Source organism: Panthera pardus, unplaced genomic scaffold, assembly GCF_024362965.1.
Source record: "Panthera pardus isolate Hobbes unplaced genomic scaffold, ASM2436296v1 HiC_scaffold_27, whole genome shotgun sequence".
In the NCBI taxonomy this organism is placed as follows: domain Eukaryota; kingdom Metazoa; phylum Chordata; class Mammalia; order Carnivora; family Felidae; genus Panthera; species Panthera pardus.
This window is the reverse complement of record NW_026526843.1, coordinates 86549741-86572697: the sequence shown is the minus strand read 5'-3', so window position 1 is coordinate 86572697 and position 22957 is coordinate 86549741. Positions and strand designations below refer to the sequence as shown.

At 46.7% G+C, this 22957-nt stretch overlaps 1 protein-coding gene across 2 annotated transcripts in view; it reads right to left on the bottom strand.

The window, feature by feature from the left end:
• Positions 1-22957, bottom strand: part of EFHC2 (EF-hand domain containing 2) — a 183274-nt gene that overhangs the window by 2754 nt on the left and 157563 nt on the right. For both annotated transcript variants that reach the window (XM_053891684.1, XM_053891685.1), the window contains one exon: positions 14102-14207. In XM_053891684.1, the coding sequence (XP_053747659.1) occupies positions 14102-14207 (106 nt within the window). The remainder of the gene's footprint in view (positions 1-14101; positions 14208-22957) is intronic.

Below are 22957 nucleotides of genomic sequence, written 5' to 3'. Positions count from 1 at the left end.
GTATGACCTCATTTTTAACTCTTAATTACATCAGCAAAGACCCGTTTCCAAATAAGTTCATATTCTGAGATTCTGGGTAGACATGAACTTGGGGGGCTGGGGGGTGGATGTGGGGCGCTCAACACTCAACCCTGGGTGATGTTATAAGCAAAATAAGGAAAGCAGGGAGAGAAGTTGTAAACTTTTGTTTTTTTTTAATGTTTGTTTATTTTTGAGAGGGACAGAGCGTGAGCGGGGGAGGGGCAGAGAGAGAGAGGGAGACACAGAATCCGAAGCAGGTTCCAGGCTCCGAGCTCTCAGCACAGAGCCCCACGTGGGCCTCGAACTCACGAACCTGAGATCATGATGTGAGCCGAAGTCGGACGCTTAACCGACGGAGCCACGCAGGCGCCCCATAAACATCTTTTTTTTTTTTTTTTTAAGTGGGGAAGTAAGGATCAGAGGGGAAAATAAAGTTCAATTTGGGACATTTTTGAACATTTGAGGTGCCCGTTAGGACATTAAGGTTAAGATTCTGGTAAACAGAGTTCTACGGAGCATGGACCTAGAGTCTAGAACCGTGCAAAGACGTGGAGGTGACTGAAATAGGGGTGATACGTAAAACTGTGGTGATTAATAACGCTAACAGAGAATCAGAATCAGAACACCCAGCACTGGCATCTCTAAGGCATTTATACATTTACTGGATATTTACTATGTAACAGGTACTCTTGTGTTTTACATGTATTAAGTTATTTAACCATCACAGAAACCCTTAAGAGGCAGGTGTTATTTGGATGCCTATTTACAGAAAGGGAAACTGAGGGACAGAAGGGTTAAGCAGCTTGTCCAGAAAACGGCCCGTTAAGAGGAGGAGGCTGGACTGTAACCCCAGCAGGCGGGCTCCAGAGCTCTGCTTAGCTGCTGAGCTGCCCTCCAAAGCCCATCAGAGGAGTGGGCCTATTTACAAGCAGCTGGCTCTCAGCCTGCCTGGCTACATCTGATCCTAACGTTTTCAACAAGAGGAGTTGAGTCGAAAACAATGGGATTCTTTTTCTTTTTAAGTTTATATATTTATTTGTTTATTTATTTACAGACAGAGACAGCGTGAGTGGGGGAGTGGCAGGGAGAGAGGGAGAGAGAGAGAGAATCCCAAGCAGGCTCTGTGCTGTCCGTGTGGAGCCCAACGTGGGGCTGGAACCCACAAAGCCGTGAGCTCGCGGCCTGAGCCGAAAACCAAGAGTTGGACGCTTAACCGACTGAGCCACCCAGGTGCCCCAACAATGTGATTCTGGAAGGGACGTTCCTGTTCTTTCTCAAGAATGCCTCCTGTCAGACACTGGAGGTTGAGCCTAAACCACCAACTGGCTGTGTGAAGAAGGAAATGGCCATCCGGATGGATGATGGCTAAACTAAGCCCTAGGGCGTATTTTGTACAATCCGTGCCACGTGGAACCTGGTGAAATGTCCTTCCTACACCAAAAAGCAGCAAATCATTGTGTGTGTATGTGATATGCAGATATATATACACACACAAAATGATATATTTTAATCAATAGTCATTCAACTGTTCAATATGTCCTCAGACATCTCATTAAAACAAGAATTTGGAGATGAGAATTATACTTATTAACCATAAGCCAGACTTGGGCAAAATGAAGCTCAAGTAAATACCCTGAGGTTTGAAATGAAGGATAATGTAAGATGAAAAGACACAAGAGTCCATTTCTTTACTCCATGGCTATGCTCTCTCTCTAGAATCAAAACCACTTCCCTCCATTTGGTTTCCCTTTGTCACTATTTTCTAGGATCCAAGTGGGAGTGACTTTTTCTGCCCAAATACCTGGTAAGTGCCACAGGCAATATTTGCAGTGGTTGAGGAACCCAGGATCCATTCACTGCCAATATGACATTGTGATCCATAATAAGATAATGTATATTTGGTCTTTGTCCCTGTTTCTAGCACACGGCTCCTAAAACCCTTGAAACTTCCTAAGTGATGAGAGTGATAAGGTGTCTTATGTTAATGAGACATTTTAGAAAAGCACCTAAGGACAGGGGGTGCTGGTTGCTAGGCGAACAGACCTTGTAATTAGAGGGTTGGAACCGTCATTTCTATTCTCCCCCTGACCTCCAGGGACAGAGCTGGAGGTCGAGTTCAATCACCAATGGCCAATGATTTAATAATCAATCACACCTTTGTAATGAGCCTCTGTAAGAACCCAAGAGGATGGGGATCGGAGAGCTTCTGGGTTGGTGAGCACGTGGAGATTTGAGGAGGGTGGCCAGAGAGGGCGTGGAAGCTCCCTGCCTGTCCCCCCTACCTTGCCCTATGCATCTCTGCCCCCTGGCTGTTTGGGGTTATATCCTTTTTTTTTAATGTTTATTTATTTTTGAGAGGGGGAGAGAGAGAGAAAGCAAGTGCGAGGGGCAGAGAGAGAGGAAGACAGAGAATCCTAAGCAGGTCCCATGCCGTTAAGTGCAGGGCCTGACGCGGGGCTCAAACCCACAAACCGTGAGATCATGACCTGAGCTGAAATCGAGAGTCGGGAGGTTAACCAACTGATCCACCCAGGCCACCCCTATATCCTTTTATAAGAAACGAGTGATCAAGTAAGTAAAATGTTTCTCTGAGTTCTGTGAGCTACTCTAGCAAATTAACCGAACCCAAGGAGGGGGTTGTGGGAACCTCCCGTCTATAGCCAGTTGACCAGAAGCACAGGTGATACACCCACTGGGATCTGATGCTTTCTCCAAGTAGATCACGACAGAACGGAGTCGAATTGTAGGACCCCCCAGCTGATGTCAAGAGTTGCTTGGTGTAGGGCAAAAATGCCACACATTGGAATTGGTGCCAGAATTGTAGCCAACCCCCAATCCTAGGGAGATTTTCACAGGTACTAGTTTAAATGGACCGACAGAAATTAAATCGAGATCCAGAGGAGGGTGGGAAGCGGGACCTAAGACTGAAGAAACTCAGGGGGAGGAGAGGCATCAATAAAGTAGAGGGAAAAGGAATCTTCTTCATAGTTTTGCCTGTAATTGGGGTCCATCTAAAGGAGTCCCATGGGCCGTCTCTTTGCAAAATAAAGAGGTCTTGGGAGACACGAGAAACCCCACACTCCCGCCACCTAATTGCTCTAATAAATCCACAAATGTTCTATGTTACATAATATGACAATCTGGGCAGTGAGTAAAAATATTCTTCGTGTTCACTGACCTTTTATTCACGCTATACTACAAGATGAGAAGAAAACTCCAGATTATCGTATTCCCAGCAGTGCACGTAAGTTTTTAAGTGGAAATACGAGCATGGGAAGTCTCCAGCAGGAGAGCTCATCCACAGCAGCCGACGCTTCCCATTCCAGATCTGAAATATCCGTACGTAGCAGGGTCTGCCAGCGCCCCTCCGGATCCCCTCACCCCTTCCACTTTGGCACGCCCCAGCCTGACTTCCGACCACCAGCACCTGCGTTCTTTTGTGCGAAAACTTTTCTTTGGCCTCGGAGGCCCACTTTAACTGCCCCTGTGACATGGCACGAGGGCCTGTGAATTCATTCTTTTCCCCCCACTTCAGAAGTAGCCTTCATCCATGACTGATGGGAGCTGATGGATGAATACCACAACTCCCTTGCACTTTGGGGAGTGGGGGGAAACACTAAGGTACATCCAGGCCACGGGATCCCTCAGTTTCCCAGAGGCATTAAGTTCTAGTCACCAAAACGTGTCACTAGTTTGAGAAATGCCCTGCCCTTCATTCCCCACCCCCTTAATAGTGTCCCTTTTGCTTCCTGCCCCTGCCCCCCAAATCTATCTACACTCAAATCCTTGTCTCCAAGTCGGGTTCTAGAGGAAGTCACACAAAGACGCTCTGCCCTTTGGTATTTACCAAAATTAATAGTGTCTATGAAAGTCACAGCACAGCTTGGAACCCAGCAACTTCCTGACAAACTTCCAGATAATTCCAGAGACTGCGCCCAAATCTCGAAACAGAATTCAGTTCCACCTGGAGCATAAACAGTATTTGCTGGAAGAAGGAACGGCCACGATACGCAGAGTGAAACTCAACAATGACGCAAAATCGTGACGCTGAAATTTTAGGCTGGGAACCACTGGCTTTGACTACAGCTACTTACAACGTCAGACAAGTTGGCAATAAATTACTTGCTCATCAATGGCGAAAAAAAAAAAAAGGAGCTGCCGATCTGTAAAAATCATACGCCCTTGAAGCAAAGGTGGCACCGGCTAGAAACCCAGTAAGCGGCAGCTGCCCAGTGAGAATAACAGAGCTGTGTGTGAGCTCCTGGGCTCTGGATTTATTTGCTTTGACATTTTTAAAAGGAAATTTAATTGGATTATGTCTCCTTCTAGTTTAAAATTTTCTCCTGTAGTACCGGCCACCAGATGCATGAGGGGAAAAGATCGGGAGCCAATTAAATTCCACGCTTCACTGAAACAAGGTTATTTTTATTCCTCCCAAATGTAAGGCTGATGGAGTCATGTTAGTGATTTCACTCTGTTATTCCCCTCCACTTGCTCAAAAAAAAAAAAAAAAAAAAAAAAGACGTTTCTGTGGGAAATAGCTATGAATTTGTAGACCAGTCCAGGAGCACGTATGGGACTGAAATGGTGCTTTTCCTAAATTTACTGCCTTCTAATAGGTTGACATGACCTCAGAACTAATTGAGTTAAGTTGAGAAAATTGCAAAGACAATTAAACTTCAGTAAATCAAACTGAAATCTGGGGAGGAAATTTTGCAAATACTTGGTGAGACGGTCCAGAGCATTCTGATAACACAGGGAAAAGCTCACCTAGAAAACCTGGAGGTTTGCTTCTATTCCCGCCCGTTTCTGTGTTTGCCACCATGCCAGTATTTCCCAATTGCTTCCCCTGCCCTACACAAATCTTTGCAAGAATGGCCATCTGAGTGTAGCTAAAACATAGGTGTGGCCTTTAAACAAGAAACCTTTCCTTAATACCGCATTGCAGGGTAAAAAGAGTTTTCAAGAAGACTTGAAAGCTCTTGCCTGCAGAGCTGTAGGCTTCTGCAGGCAATTAAAGTAGACATCACCCAACGCTTCAAACCAAAGCGGATTCTGGCAGGATCCTTCCCTACCAGGTTACCGTTTTGCGTTAGGCAATCGGCATGTGTCCGTCAGCTACTTTTAAACTCCAGCGAGCATGACTAATAGTCTTTCATTTCAACTGTTAAATTCAACCTCAGATTCTAGAAATAACTGCTTATTTAAAAGGTTGGCACCAGGCCCCTAACTTCAGTTAGTTTAGTCTTTACCTTTAGGGATGCCTTTGAGTCTCAGCTTCCAATCTATAAATTGGGAGTGATACTTAGTTTCGCTCAAGAGTGGGACAATAAAACGTCACAGGATATCCCACCCTCCAAACACCCGAAGAAGATTCTCAACAACCGGGGTGTCCGAAGATGTATCCCAAGGTGCACCCGACTGGTCCCCACTCCCCACTGCCAAGGCTAGAAGATCATCCCGATGCGGCAAGCGAGGGCTTTAGGGTCGATTGCTAATGCTTCGGCAGTTACGGTGCTCGTAAAATGAAGCCACATACAATGTTTCTCAGAAATGTCAAAAGATAAGACGCCAGTCACACGGTGCAAAAGTTATAAAGCTTATATGAGGACCGATTTAGTGTTATTTTTTAAAACGTGACTTCTGAGAGTAACCAGACAGGCTCTGAACGGCGGGACCGATTCTGCCGGTTTTACAGCTACCATCTGTGGACAAGCACAACAGAATGGAAATGGGGTCTCCAGGCCTTGACCACACCAGGACAACGTGCTGAGACCGCAGACAGTCACATCATGGAGCGAGTGTTAAGTTACAGCCTCATGGGCTCACCGTGGGCTGCCGTGGGAGCCAGGCAGAGGCCTCACCAAGGAACTCCTGAGAATGCAGGCCACAGGCCACCGTCACGGTCACGGGGAGTAACACCCATCCACGTAGGAAGGTCTCTCACCAAAGGGCAGCGGGACTGATCACAGCTAGACTAGCCCCAGACCACAGTCCTCTTTGTCAATTTTGCTTGTTTGTTATCGGACCCCAGCCCTATGGGCGGAGACCAGCTAACTGACCATCACATGCAGGGGAGCCCCACCCGAGTCTGGGGGACCAGTCCTGCCATTAAGCAGACCAAGCCCCAGGAGCTGCTGTCTGGACCTAGCCTTATCCCCTGGCTGGGAGGATGGTTCGCCTGAGCCCAAGTCTGTATTCTGGCAATGGACTGCGCAGGCTCCTTCTCTTTTTGCCCCCAGAAGATCCATTTTCTGCCCTTTTCACCCAGCTCACTGCCCTGGGAGGCCAACCTCTGTGGATTGCGTCACACCCCGAGCTTCCTCGTTCTGTGGCTGCTGCTGGGTGGGTCCAGCCAATGGGCAGCACCAAGAGATCAGGGTATTGATTCCACTTCCCCTCCCCCCACCTTCTGCCGGCTTCTCCCCTGGGCTCCAAGAATCAGACCGAGGGATAGTAAAGGTTTCCCTCCATTGCTGGTCCCTGAGTGCTCTGCTGCCCTGACTGGGTCCTGTAACCCTATCCGCTCCTCTGTCCATAGTCCCTTCGTTAAATCCGTGTCCATGACTCCTCTTGAGTGTGCGGTGTCTGGTCCCTGCTGGAACCTCACCGGTGTGGGGACGTAGCCAGCTCTGCCCCCCGGGAGGGGCTCAAGGCTTGTCAGTTCAAGCCTGCCGACTGCCGGCTTCCCCCTGATGGCTGGACAGTGCTCACTTCAGGACGCCCCATCACTGTGCTCTCTGCTTTGGAGAGAGGCCCCGCCTCTCCCATCCCCTGTCCCAGACCACCCTCCTACTCAGCCCCCCGCTGGCTGAAGCCACTGGTCCTGTTCCCCTTTTCTGGCCCCTCCCCCACACAGCAGTTTAATCAGGGTAGACTAGGAAGGTGTCCCAAACCCGTACGTACCCTGACCATCCATCCCGTCCATCAACACGGACACAGACAGGACTTTGGTTGTGGAATCAGTAGTACTGAGGCCTGCTCGGCTTTCGTCAGCCAGGAAGTCCCTTTGCATTTCTCGGTAAGGCCCCCCAGTTAAGGGAAGAGATCGTGTCATGGACAACGTTCAGCACAGGAGTAAAGATATGCAGGTTCCCCCAGTGGGAGAAAGGGAGAGAAGGGGACGGGGGGGAGAGAGAGAGAATCCCAAGCGGGCTCCACACTCAGCATAGAGCCCGATGTGGGGCTCAAACCCATGACCCTGAGATCGTGACCTGAGCCGATATCAAGAGGTGTACACTCAACCAACCGTGTCACCCAGGCGCCGCCCCCACAACCTGGTGGATCTTGTCCTGAAGTCCCGCCCGGGATTTCCCCGCTATGGCAGATCCCCCAAATATGCTGGCTGTCCTCAAAGCTCTAAGGGAGAGGCCTTCTCTGCCCAACTGGGTCCCCACAGATCTACACAACTAATCTGACTCCTCCTGGCTTCTTCCAGCGTTAACTGCTCTCCTGTTAATTCCTGGCCACGGGTAAAAGATCAGGCAATGACAGGGGAGCGGGACCACACTGCCAGGTCCCCAGTTGATACCAAGAACGGTCACCAAAGGCTTCAAGGACAATAAAAGCAAAAATAAACAAGTGGGATGACATCAAACTAAAAACCTTTTACACAGCAGAGGAAACCAACAACAAAACAAAAAGGCAATCTACTGAATGGGAGCACACATTTGCAAATGATGCATCTGATAAGGGGTTAATATCCAAAATATAGAAAGCACTCATAAAACCCAATATCAAAAGCCGGGCAGAGGGGCACCTGGGTGGCTCAGTCGGCTAAGCGTCCAACTTCAGCTCAGGTCATGATCTCGCGGTCCGTGAGTTCGAGCTCCGCGTCGGGCTCTGTGCTGACAGCTCAGAGCCTGGAGCCTGTTTCAGATTCTGTGTCTCCCTCTCTCTCTGACCCTCCCCCGTTCATGCTCTGTCTCTCTGTGTCTCAAAAATAAATAAATGTTAAAAAAAAATTAAAAAAAAAAAAAAGCCGGGCAGAGGAGGGGCACCTGGGTAGCTCAATCAACTGAGTCACCAACTCTTGATTTCGGCTCAGGTCACGATCCCAGGGTTGTGAGATCAAGCCCCACGTTGGGCTCCGGCTATAAGTGCAGAGCCTGATGGGAGATTCTCTCTCTCTCTCTCTCTCCCACTGCCCCTCTCCCCTGCTCACACACTCTCTCTCTAAAATAAATAAATCAATTAAACAGGTAAGAAATAACAGCACTGGCAAGAACATGGAGGAAATACACTGCGGGGAGGAATGCAAACTGGTGCAGCCGCCCTAGAAAACGGTGTGGAGGTTCCTCAAAAAATTAAAAATAGAACTACCTTACGATCCAGCAATTCCACTTCTAGGTATTTATTGGAAGAAAATGAAAACCCTAATTTGAAAAGACATACGCACCCCTATGTTTCATTGCAGCAGTATTTAAAATAGCCAAGGCGTGGAAACAGCCAAGGCATCCATCGATGAAGGAACAGATAAAGAAACTGTGGTCTGTACGTACAATATTATTCAGCCATAAAAAAAAGAGAAGGAAACCTTGCCATTTGTGACAACACAGATGGACCTCGAGGGCACTACGCTAAGTGAAATAAGTCAGACAGAGAAAGAGGAATACCATCATGACTCCACTCATATGTGGAATCTGAAGACTAACCAAACGAACAAAACAGAAACAGACTCATAGCTACAGAGAACAAACTGACTGATGGTTGCCGAAGCGGGTAGGAAATGGGGGATGGATGAAGTAGGTGAGGGGAATTAAGAGGTGCAATCTTCCAGTTATAAAATAACTACGGCAGGGACATAATGTACAGCAGAGGGCATACAGTCAATAACACCGTATGGTGACAGAGAAATGGTAACTAGGTGACCATTTTGCAATGTGTATGAGTGTCGAATCACTATATTATATGCCTGAAACGAATACAATATTGTATGTCAATTATTTTTAATCAAAACAAAAAACAAGAGCTTCAAGAATAGCTCATCGCCAAGCTTTGAGGTACCATCCAGGACCTCCTTGAGGAAGGACTTGGTGGCCCAGCTGCTGAGAGTCCCCTGCAGGGATGGCCTCAGCTTAAGCGCTATCTTGGCTGCAAGGAGTCACGTTATCCAAGGTCATACCCCTTCCTAAAGCAACCCACAGGGCTAAAGGATAAAGGCCAAGCCATTGTGGCCCAACTCGGGACAGCTCGGAAAGGCCATTCTAGTTCCAGAGCTCCCCGTGGGCTGCCTCAACTGTTCTGTCTGCCTGCTCCTGTATCCTGCCTCTCCCTTTCATACGTATCGAGCCCAAGAACACTCCCAAATAAACACCCTGCGCATTCAACTCCACCTGCTTCTTGGAGAACCCAACCTGTGACAGGCTCTGACCTGAGCATCTCAGGGCATGACTGGATATTAACATGTCAGCACACTTACAGGGTCCAGGAAATCCTGGACTTCTCACTACTGATGGTGCTGTATCAACTCTGCAATATTATGCTCAACCCATTCGCGCTAAATATTTTCACATGAGATTATAGACTCACTGGTAACATTCCCAAGCTATCTTATATCCTCTTTACGCAACAATAACAAGCTTAGGAATACCAGAGCACTGTGGGCTCTGGGATCTAGTTACGTTCTCATGACGAAGTCAAATTGGTACCATTTCATACCTAGGTTCTTTTCTTTTTAAAACTGGCGAAAAAGGAATTGGCCCCTCGCAAATGCCTCCCACAGACAGAACCCGCTCCCAGGCTTGGTCAGCAGAGTTGATAAGAGACCCAAAGAGTAAAGTCTCACGGCACATAAGTAACAACTGGACGAGCCCACTGCTGGAGCACAGGCCCTTTTTCTGATGCCACCTTCCTGTTGTGGTTCTCCTACCTTTAAGGGTGGAATCACTGACCATAGCCTTGGAAGCTGAGTGCTCAAGGCCCGGCCCCTTCACCTGAGAAAGTTAAGACCTCTCCACTTTGTTTTTTTAATGTTTATTTATTTTTGAGAGAGAGAGACCGAGAATGAGCAGGGGAGGGGCAGAGAGAGCAGGAGACACAGAATCCGAAACAGGCTCCAGGCTCTGAGCCATCAGCACAGAGCCCGATGCGGGGCTTGAACTCACAAACCGTGAGATCATGACCTGAGCCGAAGTCACACGCTTAACCGACTGAGCCACCCAGGAGCCCCAAGACCTCTCCATTTTATAAACAATAATAATAGCTAACATTTAAGCCCTTACTATGGGACAGGTGTGGCGACATGGGCCTCATGTGTACCACCCTCAACCCTCACAACTACGCCTATGGAAGGGCTATTGTCATCTCCATTTCTGAGGGGAGGAAACCTAAAAGGTTCAGTAACTTGCACAAAGTCACCCGCTTAGTCAATCACAGAGCTAAGGATGTGAACTCGGGTTCATGTGGTTTCAGACCCTCTGCTCCACACTTCTGAGGCACCTGACGTCCACAGCTCAGTAACTGTCCCAGCAACAGAGTGGGTAAGGGATGAAATGGGGGAGGGGTGGCTAAGGGGAGAGCGAATCTTTGGCCTTCCCGCCTGGTGGCTTCTCTTCCAGTGTGGGCGGTGATCCTTTTCTGGGCCCTTAAATCAACTTAACGGGTCACAAACTGCACTCAAAAGAGAGAAAGAAAGGGGGTGGGGGGAGAGAGGCAAGAAAAGGAAAGGAGGGAAGAAGGAAAAGAGAAAGAAAGTAACACGTTGCGCGACGCGTAGTTAGAATAGTACTGATTCGTGAAACTTTTGTTCCACTGTATATGCGCATGCTGGGTTGCTATGAAAAAAGTCTTTCTTAATTGTCGTACCCAAAGATCATTAGCCCAGTCATCAGGAAAATAAAAATTAAAGTGATAAGCTACCACGATGTCAGAGGCAAACATGTAAAAATGACTTGAATGCCTATCAACAGAAAAATGGATGAATAAATTATTCTGTATCCATACTACAGCTATTAAAGAATGGCTCAGGTCTATACATATTAAACTAGAGTGACTGCCCATGATGAACCGTTACGTAAGAAAAACACACCACAGATAAATGCATGTGGTAGAATTATATATTAAAAACATTTTTTAAGTTTATTTATTTTGAGAGAGAGAGAGACACAGAGAGAGAGAGAATGTACAAGCAAGGAGGGAGGGGAAGCGAGAAGGAGAGACAGAATCCCAAGCAGGGTCTACGCCATCAGCGCACAGCCCGATGTGGGGCTCGAACTCCCGAACCGTGAGATCACGACCTGAGCCGAGATCAAGAATTGGACGCTCAACTGACTGCACCACCCCGGCACCCCTAGAATTATATTTTTGTGCAATAAATGACGAAGTCCCCAATGTACAGGTGAACGTTTGGGTGGTGGACTGGGTGCAACGGAAAAGGAGACAGGTAGGAAGTAAGGAAAAGAACAACAAAGGCAGTCGCCAACTAGCACGAAAAAGCACGCGCGTCAGGATGCCACAGGAAACAGAGGACATGGGCAAATCGCGGAAGTTGCGGGGAATTTAAAATAAAGTGACCGTTTACCAAGTTGCGGGAAGCGGTCAGGGGATCCTCCAGCCCCTTGAGGAGTGTAGCAAGGGGGGAAGGGGGGCCGTTACCACCGCCTGGGGCCAAAGGGGTGGTAATGGTTACTGGAGGGTTCCTGAGGGTGGGCACTGGAGTCTGGAGTGGTGGGCAGCTATGGAGGACGTGGTTAGTCCATGGGAACTGGCAGGGAGGGACAGGATTTCTCTCTCCTCCCACCCTCCATTCTCTTGCTGGCGCATGCCACTGGCCAACCCAAGGGAGGTGGGGGGCAGAGGGCTAGCAGACCCGTTGATGCAGCCCATAAAGGTCAGCTGCCTGGGACTCAGAGCAGGGGAGAGGGGGCCAGGGAAAAGTCCTAACAGGACAAATGGATGCTATCCAACCAGCCCAGGATACTATAACATGGAGCGAAAAGGTAGAATGTAAATGCCATCTCTCATTTTTAAGTACCTGCACGGATAAGAATGAAAAGGTTACCGAAGGATAGTACTGATCTGTTTTTGTGATGGCATCTTGGGTTTTAGTTAATTAAATGCAGTATGTTCGATCATGATGATATTAAAAAAGATTTTTTTTTCTTTCTATGCTTCACAGTGAAACGGGCGTGAGTTGCGATTCTAACTTTACCACGCACTTGCTGCTTCTCTAACTTCCTGATCTCTAAAATGGGGATCACAAGAGTATCCACCTGCTAGGGTTCCGAGGAGGATTAAATGAGTCAGTAGATCTTTCCAGTCTTAGTGTTCGGCACATAGGATGTGCTTTACGTGTTTGCAGTTGTCATGGTGACAACGGGACATCAAGAGCCTCCTAATGGGTCTACCTGTTCCCAAGTCCCCTCTCCAAACTGCCCACCATCCAGCCCAGAGCAAAGCTCCCTCTACAGGGAACACGTGATCATGTCACTCTCTTCCTTGACCCCGTCCCTGGCCTCCAGAGCTTGCAGGACAATATTCAAACCTCAGCCTTGCGGGTATCTCGAGCCTCCTCCTCCTCCACTCCTCCCTTCGTGCCTTCATGCCAGGATGTGCCCCCTTCCCCCTTGCTAACTCGTACTATTCAGCATTCAAATTTCAAGTGTCACCTCCCCTGAGAAGACTTGCTGCCCACCCACCCCCCGGCCCCAATGCCACTCTGATTTGTTTTAAGCATTTTTTTAAAAGTTTATTTATTTTGAAGGAGGGGGAGAGAGAGAGAGAGAGAGAGAGAGAGAGAGAGAGAGAGAGAGAGAGAGAGAGACAGCGAGCTCACGTGTGCCATGAGCAGGGGAGGGGCAGAGAGGGGGAGACAGAAAGAATACCAAGCAGGTTCTACGCTGTCGGTGCACAGCCCAACATGGGGCTTGAACTCACGAACCGTGAGATCATGACCTGAGCCAAGATCAAGAGTCGAACGCTTAACCAACTGAGCCACCCAGGCACTGCCACCCCCACCCCAGTATAATTTCTTGGAGGCTTCCTCCTCAACCCATTCCATCCCATGCAGGCTGTATCATGCCATACTCCAAAGCATGAGTGAGTGTATTGATGCCCCCATGGGCAGTGCCCCCCACCCCCCGCAAAAGGCAGCAATAATGACCTTCACTCTGGACCCCAGTGCTGAGCATAGAACCTGCTGAGAGTGGATTACCGACTCACGATTTGTCTGAGAATTAGATTTATAAGCGAATGGGTTAAGTCCCCCAAAGCCGCTCGGCTAAGCAAGTGGCAGAGACAGAATTCAACACTAGCTCTGTGCGACTCCAAAGGCCACCACTCTCTCCCAACCATCTGGAAGTTCTAAGGCTGCCTGACTGCTCCAGAATAGCAGCATGCCTGAGGGAACTCTCCAGGGGCAGTAGACCAGTTCAGGCCAGAATGAGCTGGTTAGCAGCGACAGGCAAGAATAAATGCCTCCTTTCTGGGAGCAACCACATGACATTTGCTTTATCAAGGGACGTTCCCAAGAAAATCAATTTCTGGAGCATGTTAAAAATATAAACAACCCCCCCCCACCCCCACCCCACTCCTTGAAGACAACTGGTCCAAAGAGATCTTAGGGAATTCAGACAATGCCACAATGTTGAGAGCACCATCAGATCACATGAACTTTGCTTTCCCTAACCAAGCATTTTCCTGCTGAATTTTTATGGTAAATTTGGCTGCACTGTGACATGCGCGTCCCCATACTATCCTCTGTCACCCAAGGCAAACCTGTATGCACAGCCACAGATACACTGGGGACTCTTGAAGCACGCACCATCGGAGATTTGCTGTCGTGGCTCACGATGATGTTAGCAGAATCCCTTGATAACAGTGTTTACATCTATTTATAACTGTAACCTATTATCCTATTTTCCATATAATGGGATGCGACTGGAGTTAACAAAAATTCAGCTGCACAAGAGAAGTCATGCTCTTATAGAGCAGATGTTCACTCAGCACGGAAAGCGATTAGCCTTTACCGCAAATACCCAGGAAGACGGAAGCGCTTTTTCCAAAAGCGCGGCTGTTAATGTTTCATGGTGAAAACTAATTTTTCAGATAAAGGATATTAAAAATGCAAGGTTGATTTTACCTCTTTAGTAAACGATACTGCTTGCAGTTCGGGCATTGGATTCACTCTCCAGTTCAGGGCAGAGAAAAATAACTCGTAATTTATTTGTTCTTCACTGTCTTGAAACCTGAAAATATAATTATGGAATATAATTTGACTCAATCTGCAGAATTCAGGACCGAAATGTCACCTTAAATGCTACCATGAAAACATAATGTCAGGTACGTTTCAGTATCTGCTATTTTTCCTGTTTCTTACTAGTTTATTTTCTGATTCTAACTCTTGAGAATGTGAACTCTTTGTGAGCAAAGATCCCATACGGCTACTTTACCAACGTGTCCCCAACACCTAGATTAATGCTGGCACTTAGTAGGTGCTCAATAAATATTTGTTGCAGTTGCCACAGAAAGAAATGAGCTTATTCAGTAACCGAGACTGTTTTGTTCAGAGTATTTGAAGGTCCCCTTTAATTTCATATCGTTGATCCAATAGGTCAGTAAAATAAAATCTCCTTGTATTTTTAGACTGCATGCCTTTTAAATTTTAAAGGGGAGCCTAGATTCATTTTGTCTACTAAGATATTTTTAGGGAAGATAAAAGGTATCTTTATCATTTATTATCTAGCCATTAAAAAGGGTTTATTTAGATCCACATGTACTGTCCTGGAAATATGTTCATGATGTATTGTTGAGCAGAAAGGCGGTTATAAAACAGTATTTAGAGTTATGATCTTACTTGAGGTTTATATTTATATAAAAAGGCATAGGAAAAGTCTAGCAACAACACACTGAAATATTAAAAACAGCTATTTCTGGGAAGAGAGACTGAGTTTTGCTGTTTTCTTCAGACTTTTCTGTATCATCTGAATTGTTTTAAATTCATAAGAAAAAACATTAAGTAAGCCCATTTTCACTTAAAAGAAAACATTGGCATAAATGTAACCTTAACCATAATAGACTTTTGGCTATTAAGACCTAGGAATTTCAACACAATTGCTAGAATGACCTAAATACAAGCAAAGTACTTCTCAGTGTAATACCTCCATACCACCTACTCTGAATTTGACCACATTCTGCCAATCTTGTTTTCTTTTACAGAGAGACAGAGACAGAGACAGAGACGGAGAGAGGGAGAGAGAGAGAACCTCAAGCAGGCTCAGAGTCAGCACAGAGCCCGACGTGGGACTTGATCACATGACCCTGGGATCAGGACCTGAGCCAAAATCAAGAGTCGGACGCTTAACCAACTGAGCCACCCAGGTGCCCCACTTTCTGCCCATTTTTAAGGCTAAAAAACATACACTGGTCATGTCCGACCATTGTTTGAAGGAAAAGACAAAGGTATTATTTCAAGCACCTTCAGGACCTCCAACTCAACATACCCCTCCCACCAGCAAGTGAGGTGCACAAGACTCTGTTGCAAGAATGAACAGGGGATGATTAATTATAAGAAAGCCGGGTTGGGGCGCCTGGGTGGCTCAGTGGGTTGAGCATCCGACTTCAGCTCAGGTCACGATGTCACGGTTCATGAGTTTGAGCCCCGCATGGGGCTCTGTGCTGACAGCTCGGAGCCTGGAGCCTGCTTCGGATTCTGTGTTTCCCTCTCTCTCTGTCCCTCTCCCCCTCACTCTCTGTCTCTTTCTCTCAAAAATAAATAAACGTTAAAAAAAAATTAAAAAAAAAAAAAGAAAGATGGGTGATGATAAATGCAGGAAAATAGCATACTCATAACCAAAGGACTTTTTCTCCCCCTCAGGATTAAAGACAATAATGGCTCGTATTTATAAACTAATAAAAATTAGCAGTAATAAGTTAAATGTTACAAGATGAAGTCACACAGACTCATCAATCTAAACAAAGTAGAATCAACAGCGATCAGAAGAGGGGAAAGGGAATTTGGTTATTTTTTTGTGTACATTTTCTTTGGCCAAGGGTTCTGGGATGCAACTCCAATATGCCGCCCCCTACCACTGTTTATCGTCTGGGTTTTGGCTCACTTGTCATCTTGAACTCCTTGAAAGGACATGCTCTGTTTATGGAAATATTTGTAGCCAAAATGCCGGACCATGATGTCTTTTATTTGTGTGTGTTTTGGGAGAGGAACTGAAGCTCAATCAATTAAAGATGTTTTGTAGGAAACTTGCATTTAGCATGGAGCCTTGAAGAAAAGTATTCCCTAATACTCCGAGTAGGAGCTGAGGTCAGAGAATGAGATCATGTAGAGCCTTTAACTTTCCTACTGAAGAGAACTAAGAGCCACAGCAGCAGACTGTACAGAGAGCTATTATGGGACCCAAGTTGTATTTTCTAAAGATCGCTCTGACTGATACATTGAGAAGAGAATGCAGGGGCAGGGCCAAAGTGGTGAGGGCAGTTAGCGGTCTTTTTCCGTAACCCAGAGGAGGCATAAATGGCGGCGGTGGCGGTGGAGATCAGTGAGGAGTGGTCAATTCTTAATACTTTGAGTGTAGGATTCCAGAAGGATTGTATACAGTGACAGGGAGAGACACAGACAGAGACAGAGAGAATGAATGGACTCAGGACAACTCTAAGGGTTTTGCTCGACCAATTGGAAAAATATAGCTGTCCTGAGACTGGAAGGATTGCCGGGGCTACGGGTTGGCAGAAAACAACTGGGAGTGCTGTTTGCATATGTTATATTTTGATGGGAAGTGAGCAGTTGGATCTATGAGCTTGAAATTCAGGGAAGAGGTTCGAGGTGAAGACAAAAATGTGGCAGCCATTAGCATACAGATGGTGTTAAAAGCCACCAGATCGTGGGGGGTGCCTGGGTGGCTCAGCTGGTTAAGTGTCTGACCTTGGCTCAGATCATGATCTTACAGTTCCTGATATCGAGCCCGGAGTCGGGCTCTGTGCTGACAGCTCAGAGCCTGGAGCCTGCTTCGGATTCTGTGTCTCCCTCTCTCTCTGCCCCTCCCCTGCTCCTGCTCTGTCTCCCTCTCTCTCAAAAAAATGAATCAACATTAAAAAAAATTTTTTTTTAAAGCCACCAGATTGAGCGATTGGATGAGATCACCAATGAACTAAGTTTCTCTGTTTCTAGAGTACAGAATGTAATTGTCGGTAAATTACTGTTACGTCAATTAGAGGAGACACTTATTTAATCCTAGAGGTTTCAGAAGTGTGATATCCCAGTAATTTGGGAACCAGTCAAAAGATTACCAAACAAATGTAGGACCACATCAGACTTCACCCGCACATACAATCCACTAACGAGTCCTGAGGGTTCTACCACCATAGCAGATCATAAATCTTTTCCTCCACCTCCTCTCCCATTCACTAACTCCAAGCCACCATCAACTCCTACCTGGGTTATAACCATAGCTTTGTAGCTTGGTCTTGCTGCTTCGACTCTGACCATGCTGCAGACACATCCTCCATCAGAATGAGCTTTTTAAAACATAGACCAGATCAATAACTTTCTTCCTTGAACGCTCCAATGGTTTTCCAATCCACTTGGGACAGAAGCTGAACTCCCCATCAGGGATTATAACACTGTATGTAATCCGGCCATCGCTGACCTCCCTGATCTCACCTGTAAACTCCATCTCTGTTCAAAACATTGCAGGTGCACTAGCCTTCTTCCTGTTCTCTGAGCATGCTGAGATTTCTTCCAGAAATGCGAGGCATTTGCCCCTCTGATCCCTTTGTCTGAAAGTCTCAATTCAAATGTTGCTTCTTCAGAAAGGCCTTCCTGAAGTTCCTCTTACCTAACCGAGTCCCTCCACCCGAATCTGCATTTGCCCTGAATGATGGCAATGGAAACTTCTAGAAAGATTTCCGAAATCACCACTGGAATTCCTATTATCATACTTTGTTACCAAGAAGTCTTCTCTTTACTCATCCCTACCTGTTACCCCTAGGTGCCCAGCCTTCTTCCCTGCCCAACATACGATACGTCAGACTCAACACATCTAACCACTTACCCATTTCAAAGGCTATTTGGAAAGGATATTTGTGAATCAAATGATATTCAGGAAGGATCAAAAGCTGGAAATGGAAGAGTACACAGCTTAGAAATGATGTATGAATGTTTTCTCAGGAAAAACGTTTGAGAGATTTAGTCTTTTCAAAGACCCAGAGCCAGGCTCCAGAGAAGAGTTGAGCTAATGTGGTATAACACTCCAAGTTTTTCTTTTCAGTTCTTAGAGGATCTCAATGGATATGGAACTCTCAGCAAAAGGAGCAAGGGACAAGAGAACAAAGCATCTTTCAATGAAAGTGGATAAAATGAGCCAATGCTTCTTGGAAGAATTCTTTGCTGTTGGAAGTGGACAGAGTTGTAGTTAATCCTGATGGATCGGTCACAAATATTTATCTCCCTTTCTCACCAAAAGCCCACCAAAACGGCAATAAAGGAATAGGTGGTAACCCGCGATGTTCATGACAGCTGGAAAAAAGACAACGGTGGGCAAGAGTCTTCAAAATCTTTTGCAAGATGGAAAGCAGACCAAGGGAAGCTAAACTGCAAATGTCTGGAGGCAGGGGGCCACTTAGAGATTAGCCAATGTGGCCCACAGAACTCCTGAGGCGCTCAGCGAAAGCAGGCTCCAGATGCCATCAGAGGCGGGAACATGGTGTGAGACTGAAAACAAGGGCTGTTTCAAAGCCTGAACAAAGCCAGGGCAGCGAATCCCAAGTATCTTTTTCTATACAGTTCTCTTTCAGAGCAATTCAACTTAAGAAGCTTCAGTCTGGGGGAGCTGAAGCATGATCGAGGGCAGAGGAGAGCATTACACACTGAACTTGGGCCTCTCGGCCCCCTTCCTTCCCCTTTCCCATTTCTAGAATACCTGTAGCCATGCTTTGGTGACCCTTCCCCCCATTCCACCCTCCCTCCTATTCCAGCGGAAGATAGGATTCCTTTCCTGATTCTCCGAATGGTCTCAGAAAGATCTCCAGATTCCAGCTTCTGGGGTTCACCTAACGAAAATGAGGGGTAGGAGATGGATTTGTGCAGTAAAACCCACCAATCAACAAGATCCTCCCCCCCAAAAGCTTCAAGCATTAAGGACAGAAGCCAAAACAGCAACAGTAAAAAAAAAAAAAAAAAAAAAGGAATCAGAAAAACAAAGGCAATTAGGTTGCAGAGGCAAAGAGGGAAGATAAGAGGATACAGTATACCCATGAAAAAAGAAGAGAAAACTAAAAAAGGGAACATTCAGACAAACTGTGCTCCTGGAATAAAAAATCTGAGAGATTTATTATTAGATTACACAGTAGAATAGGCGGAATATCGTGTCAAGAAAATCATGATGACAAAGAGGAAATCCAGGAAAGGAGAGATCCAAATCCAGGACATCCAAAATCTTTTTTTTTTTAATTTTTTAATGTTTATCTTTATTTTTGAGACGGAGAGAGACAGAGCATGAGCAAGGCAAAGGCAGAGAGAGAGAGGGAGACACAGAATCGGAAGCAGGCTCCGGGCTCTGAGCTGTCAGCACAGAGCCCGATGCGGGGCTCGAACTCGTCAACTGCAAGATCATGACCTGAGCCGAAGTCGGACACTCAACTGACTGAGCCACCCAGGTGCCCCTAGGACATCCAAAATCTTAATGACAGGAGTTCTCACAAGAGAAAAATGAAAATGAAAGAGAGGAAATTACTAAAAATTGATGGAAAGTTTCCCAGAACCAAAGGACAGGGTCTCCAGACCAGAAGGGCCCATATTAAGCACAGCGAATCTGTATACAGCCACACACACATACACACAAGGCCCCGAAGAGAAGATCCTAAGAGCATCCAGAAAGACCAATAGTGGGAATTAATATTATGTTAACTCCTCAAGCACCCTAACAAGAAGTTAGCAGTGGTATCTAAAAATGAGAAACACAGAAATAGTAGTATGTGCGTGTTATTTAAATGTCGCCGGAATATCACCCAGCCATCAAAAAGAATGTAATCTCGTCATTCGCAATGGCGTGGATGGAGCTAGAGAGTATTATGCTAAGTCAAATAAGTCAATCAGAGAAAGACAAATACCAGATGCTTTTACTCCTATATGGAATTTAAGAAACAAAACAGATGAACATACGGTAAGAGGGGGGAGAAGAGACAGAAACAAACCACAAGAGACTCTTAACGATAGACAACAAACTGAGGGGTGAGGGAGGGAGGTGGGCGGGGGATGGGCTAGGTGGGTGATGGGTATCGAGGAGGTCACTGGTTGCGATGAGCACTGGGTGTGGTACGTAAGTGACGAGTCGCAGAATTCTACTTTTGAAACCCATATCCCACAGTATGTCACCTAACAAAAATTTTAAATAAACAAACAGACAAACGTCTATAGAAATGACTAGAACAACTGAAAGAGGCTGCTTCCTGTGCATGGATGGGTCTGGGAGGTGGGGAAGGGTGTGGCTGGAAGCTGCTCCTGTTGGAATAAGCTTTTTAGAATTATTTGAGTTTTGTTTTTGTTTTTGTTTTACCATGAGAATGTACCAGTGTGATGTTAAGTACAAAACATACAAAGCACGAAAGGCAGGCGAGAGACCCTGAAACAATGCTTTTCAAGGTGGGACGTTCATCCAATGCTGGTGAGGAATCAGTCCCCGGTCTTCCTCCCTGCTCCGCGATTCTGTACACAGCTTCCCCGCCCCTACCCAGGCCACCGATGGGGTGAGGTTTGTCATGCCCTCCTTTGCTATGTAACACACACTAAATCTCCCATTCGTTATTGTTACCCAAGGTTGTGACAGAGAGGGGAGGGGGGGGGGGAGAGAGAGAGAAAGAGAAAGAGAGAGAGAAAGAATATGGATATATAAGAGAGCTTGGGTTCTAAAAATAGTCCAAATAGGAGGCAGAGGAGCCAAGAGGAAGCAGTTCAGAGATGGAGGAAGGCTTGACTCTTCGGGTACTGGGAACAAGTCAGTCATTGCCTGCATTTACCTCTGAATACCGTCTCCCCTGTCACCCATAAATGGCGCCCTCCCTGTCATCCTTTGCCAGATCCTATCCATCCTTTCAAAACATTTTGGAAAGACCTGTGAATCGTATAGAAAATACGTCTCCTTACTTCGGGGTCATGCTGTGCCCCTGATCAAAAATGTCAGCCTCCTGACTGTCTACCAGGACCCCCTACTTTGCTCCTTGCCGAATGACTTTTGGCTCTTGCTAAGACTCTGATCCGTGGTCAAAGGACGAAGATTGGCCACTCTGGAGGCAAGTCTCTCAAAAAGGCCGTGAAGGCAATTCCAAAGAAGAACTTTCTATGGCAACATTGTTGGAACCCGTGCACGGTCTTCCAGGGTGACTGCCCTAAAGGGCAACACTAATTCTGGCTTTTAAGTGTTTCTCCGCTTGTTAAAAAGTCAGCCTCCTTACTTTAAAGTCCCAGCTCACAGTGCTAGAGTGTTTTCCTAAAGCCTCCATAAATTCCTCTTTCCCTTTGATACTTGGGCAAGCCACCATTTCCTTCCCTACACAAACTCAGGGACATGTTTGTGGAGGAAGAGGGAGGGAAGGCAATTTTCCCTCGTTCCTCCTTAGATAATCATGACCCCCCCTCCCTCCCAAGCATGCTCCTCGATGCCTAGCTAGATGGGAGTTCTTAGAAATGTGTCATTTGATGGGTGCTTTTGGTCCCCCCCCTCCCTAAAAGGATGAATGGCTTGAAAACTACAGAAGCCATCTATCTCCTTGCCACAACGAATAAAGCTCCATCTGTGGAGGTAAAAGGCAGAGCAGCAGCTGTGTTTTGCTGAAAAGGAACATGGCTTCCCCTCTGCTGCAAAGGCCGTCTTGCAACGCAGGTGAATGGGCTGGGCTGCATGACTAGAGCTGCAAGGGAGGGAGGGCAGTGAAGACACATTTTTGATTCACTTGGTTGTGTTTGGCTTCAGTTCATTACCCGGCAAACCCAGGGGTGCCCACCTGAGCACCTTCTGCAATTTTTTAATTTAATTTAATTTATTTACTTGAGGCAGGGGAGGGGCAGAGAGAGAGGGAGGGGGAGAGAATCCCAAGCAGGCTCCGCGCTGTCAGTGTGGAGCCCTATGTGGGGCTCGATCTCACGAACCGTGAGATCACGTCAGACGCTTAACCAGCTGAGCCACCCAGGTGCCCCTTGAACACCTTCTGAGATACTTAGTGACTGGACACTTGAGAAAAAAGTAGAGCTCTGGGCCACTGCGTCCATGGGTCATTAAAAACTCAGAGTTGGCATGGTGGCATGGCCCCAGGTTGTCAGTGAGTAGTTCTGGGAATCTCTAGACGGCCAGGTCTCTAAATTAATTTCCAGTTATTCCAAGTGGCGATTCATAAGGCCACCATTAGGAATGGAGGCTACCTCTTTACTTTGCACTTGAATTTCCGGTTATTCCAAGTGGCGATTCATAAGGCCACCATTAGGGAAGGAGGCCACCTCCTTACTTCCCAGTCCCACGTGGAGCACAGAACGGAATGACCTCAGAATACTCTCCACTTCCGAACGGTTTGAGAACCAGAATTTCTTGCTTATGAACAACTGAGGGAGCATCAAAAACCCAAGTGAGGGCTCAGAGAGGTCGGGTGCATTTACAAGGCTCACATCCCAAAGGTTTAGGGTATCTTAGGGAGTCGTCGTCCTAATTCCATCGGAGACTCAACTCGGTCTGCACCGCACTCTCTCAGTGAGAGAGCCTCTTGGTGCCTCAGTGCCTGCACTTAACAAGATGAGGAATCGTGCCTATCATCAACGGTCACGTGCCTTTTGACAGGCTCAGGGGTTTATGGAATATTCTAGGGCCCTTGGCACTGTGTCAATACAGAGCGTCAGTCCCATCATTCACGTATCACCCATTGCTACTACTGCACAGAACACGTAAGCCCGATGCTCTATGCATTGGTGAGATGAACCCGCCTGGTAACTAAGGTGACT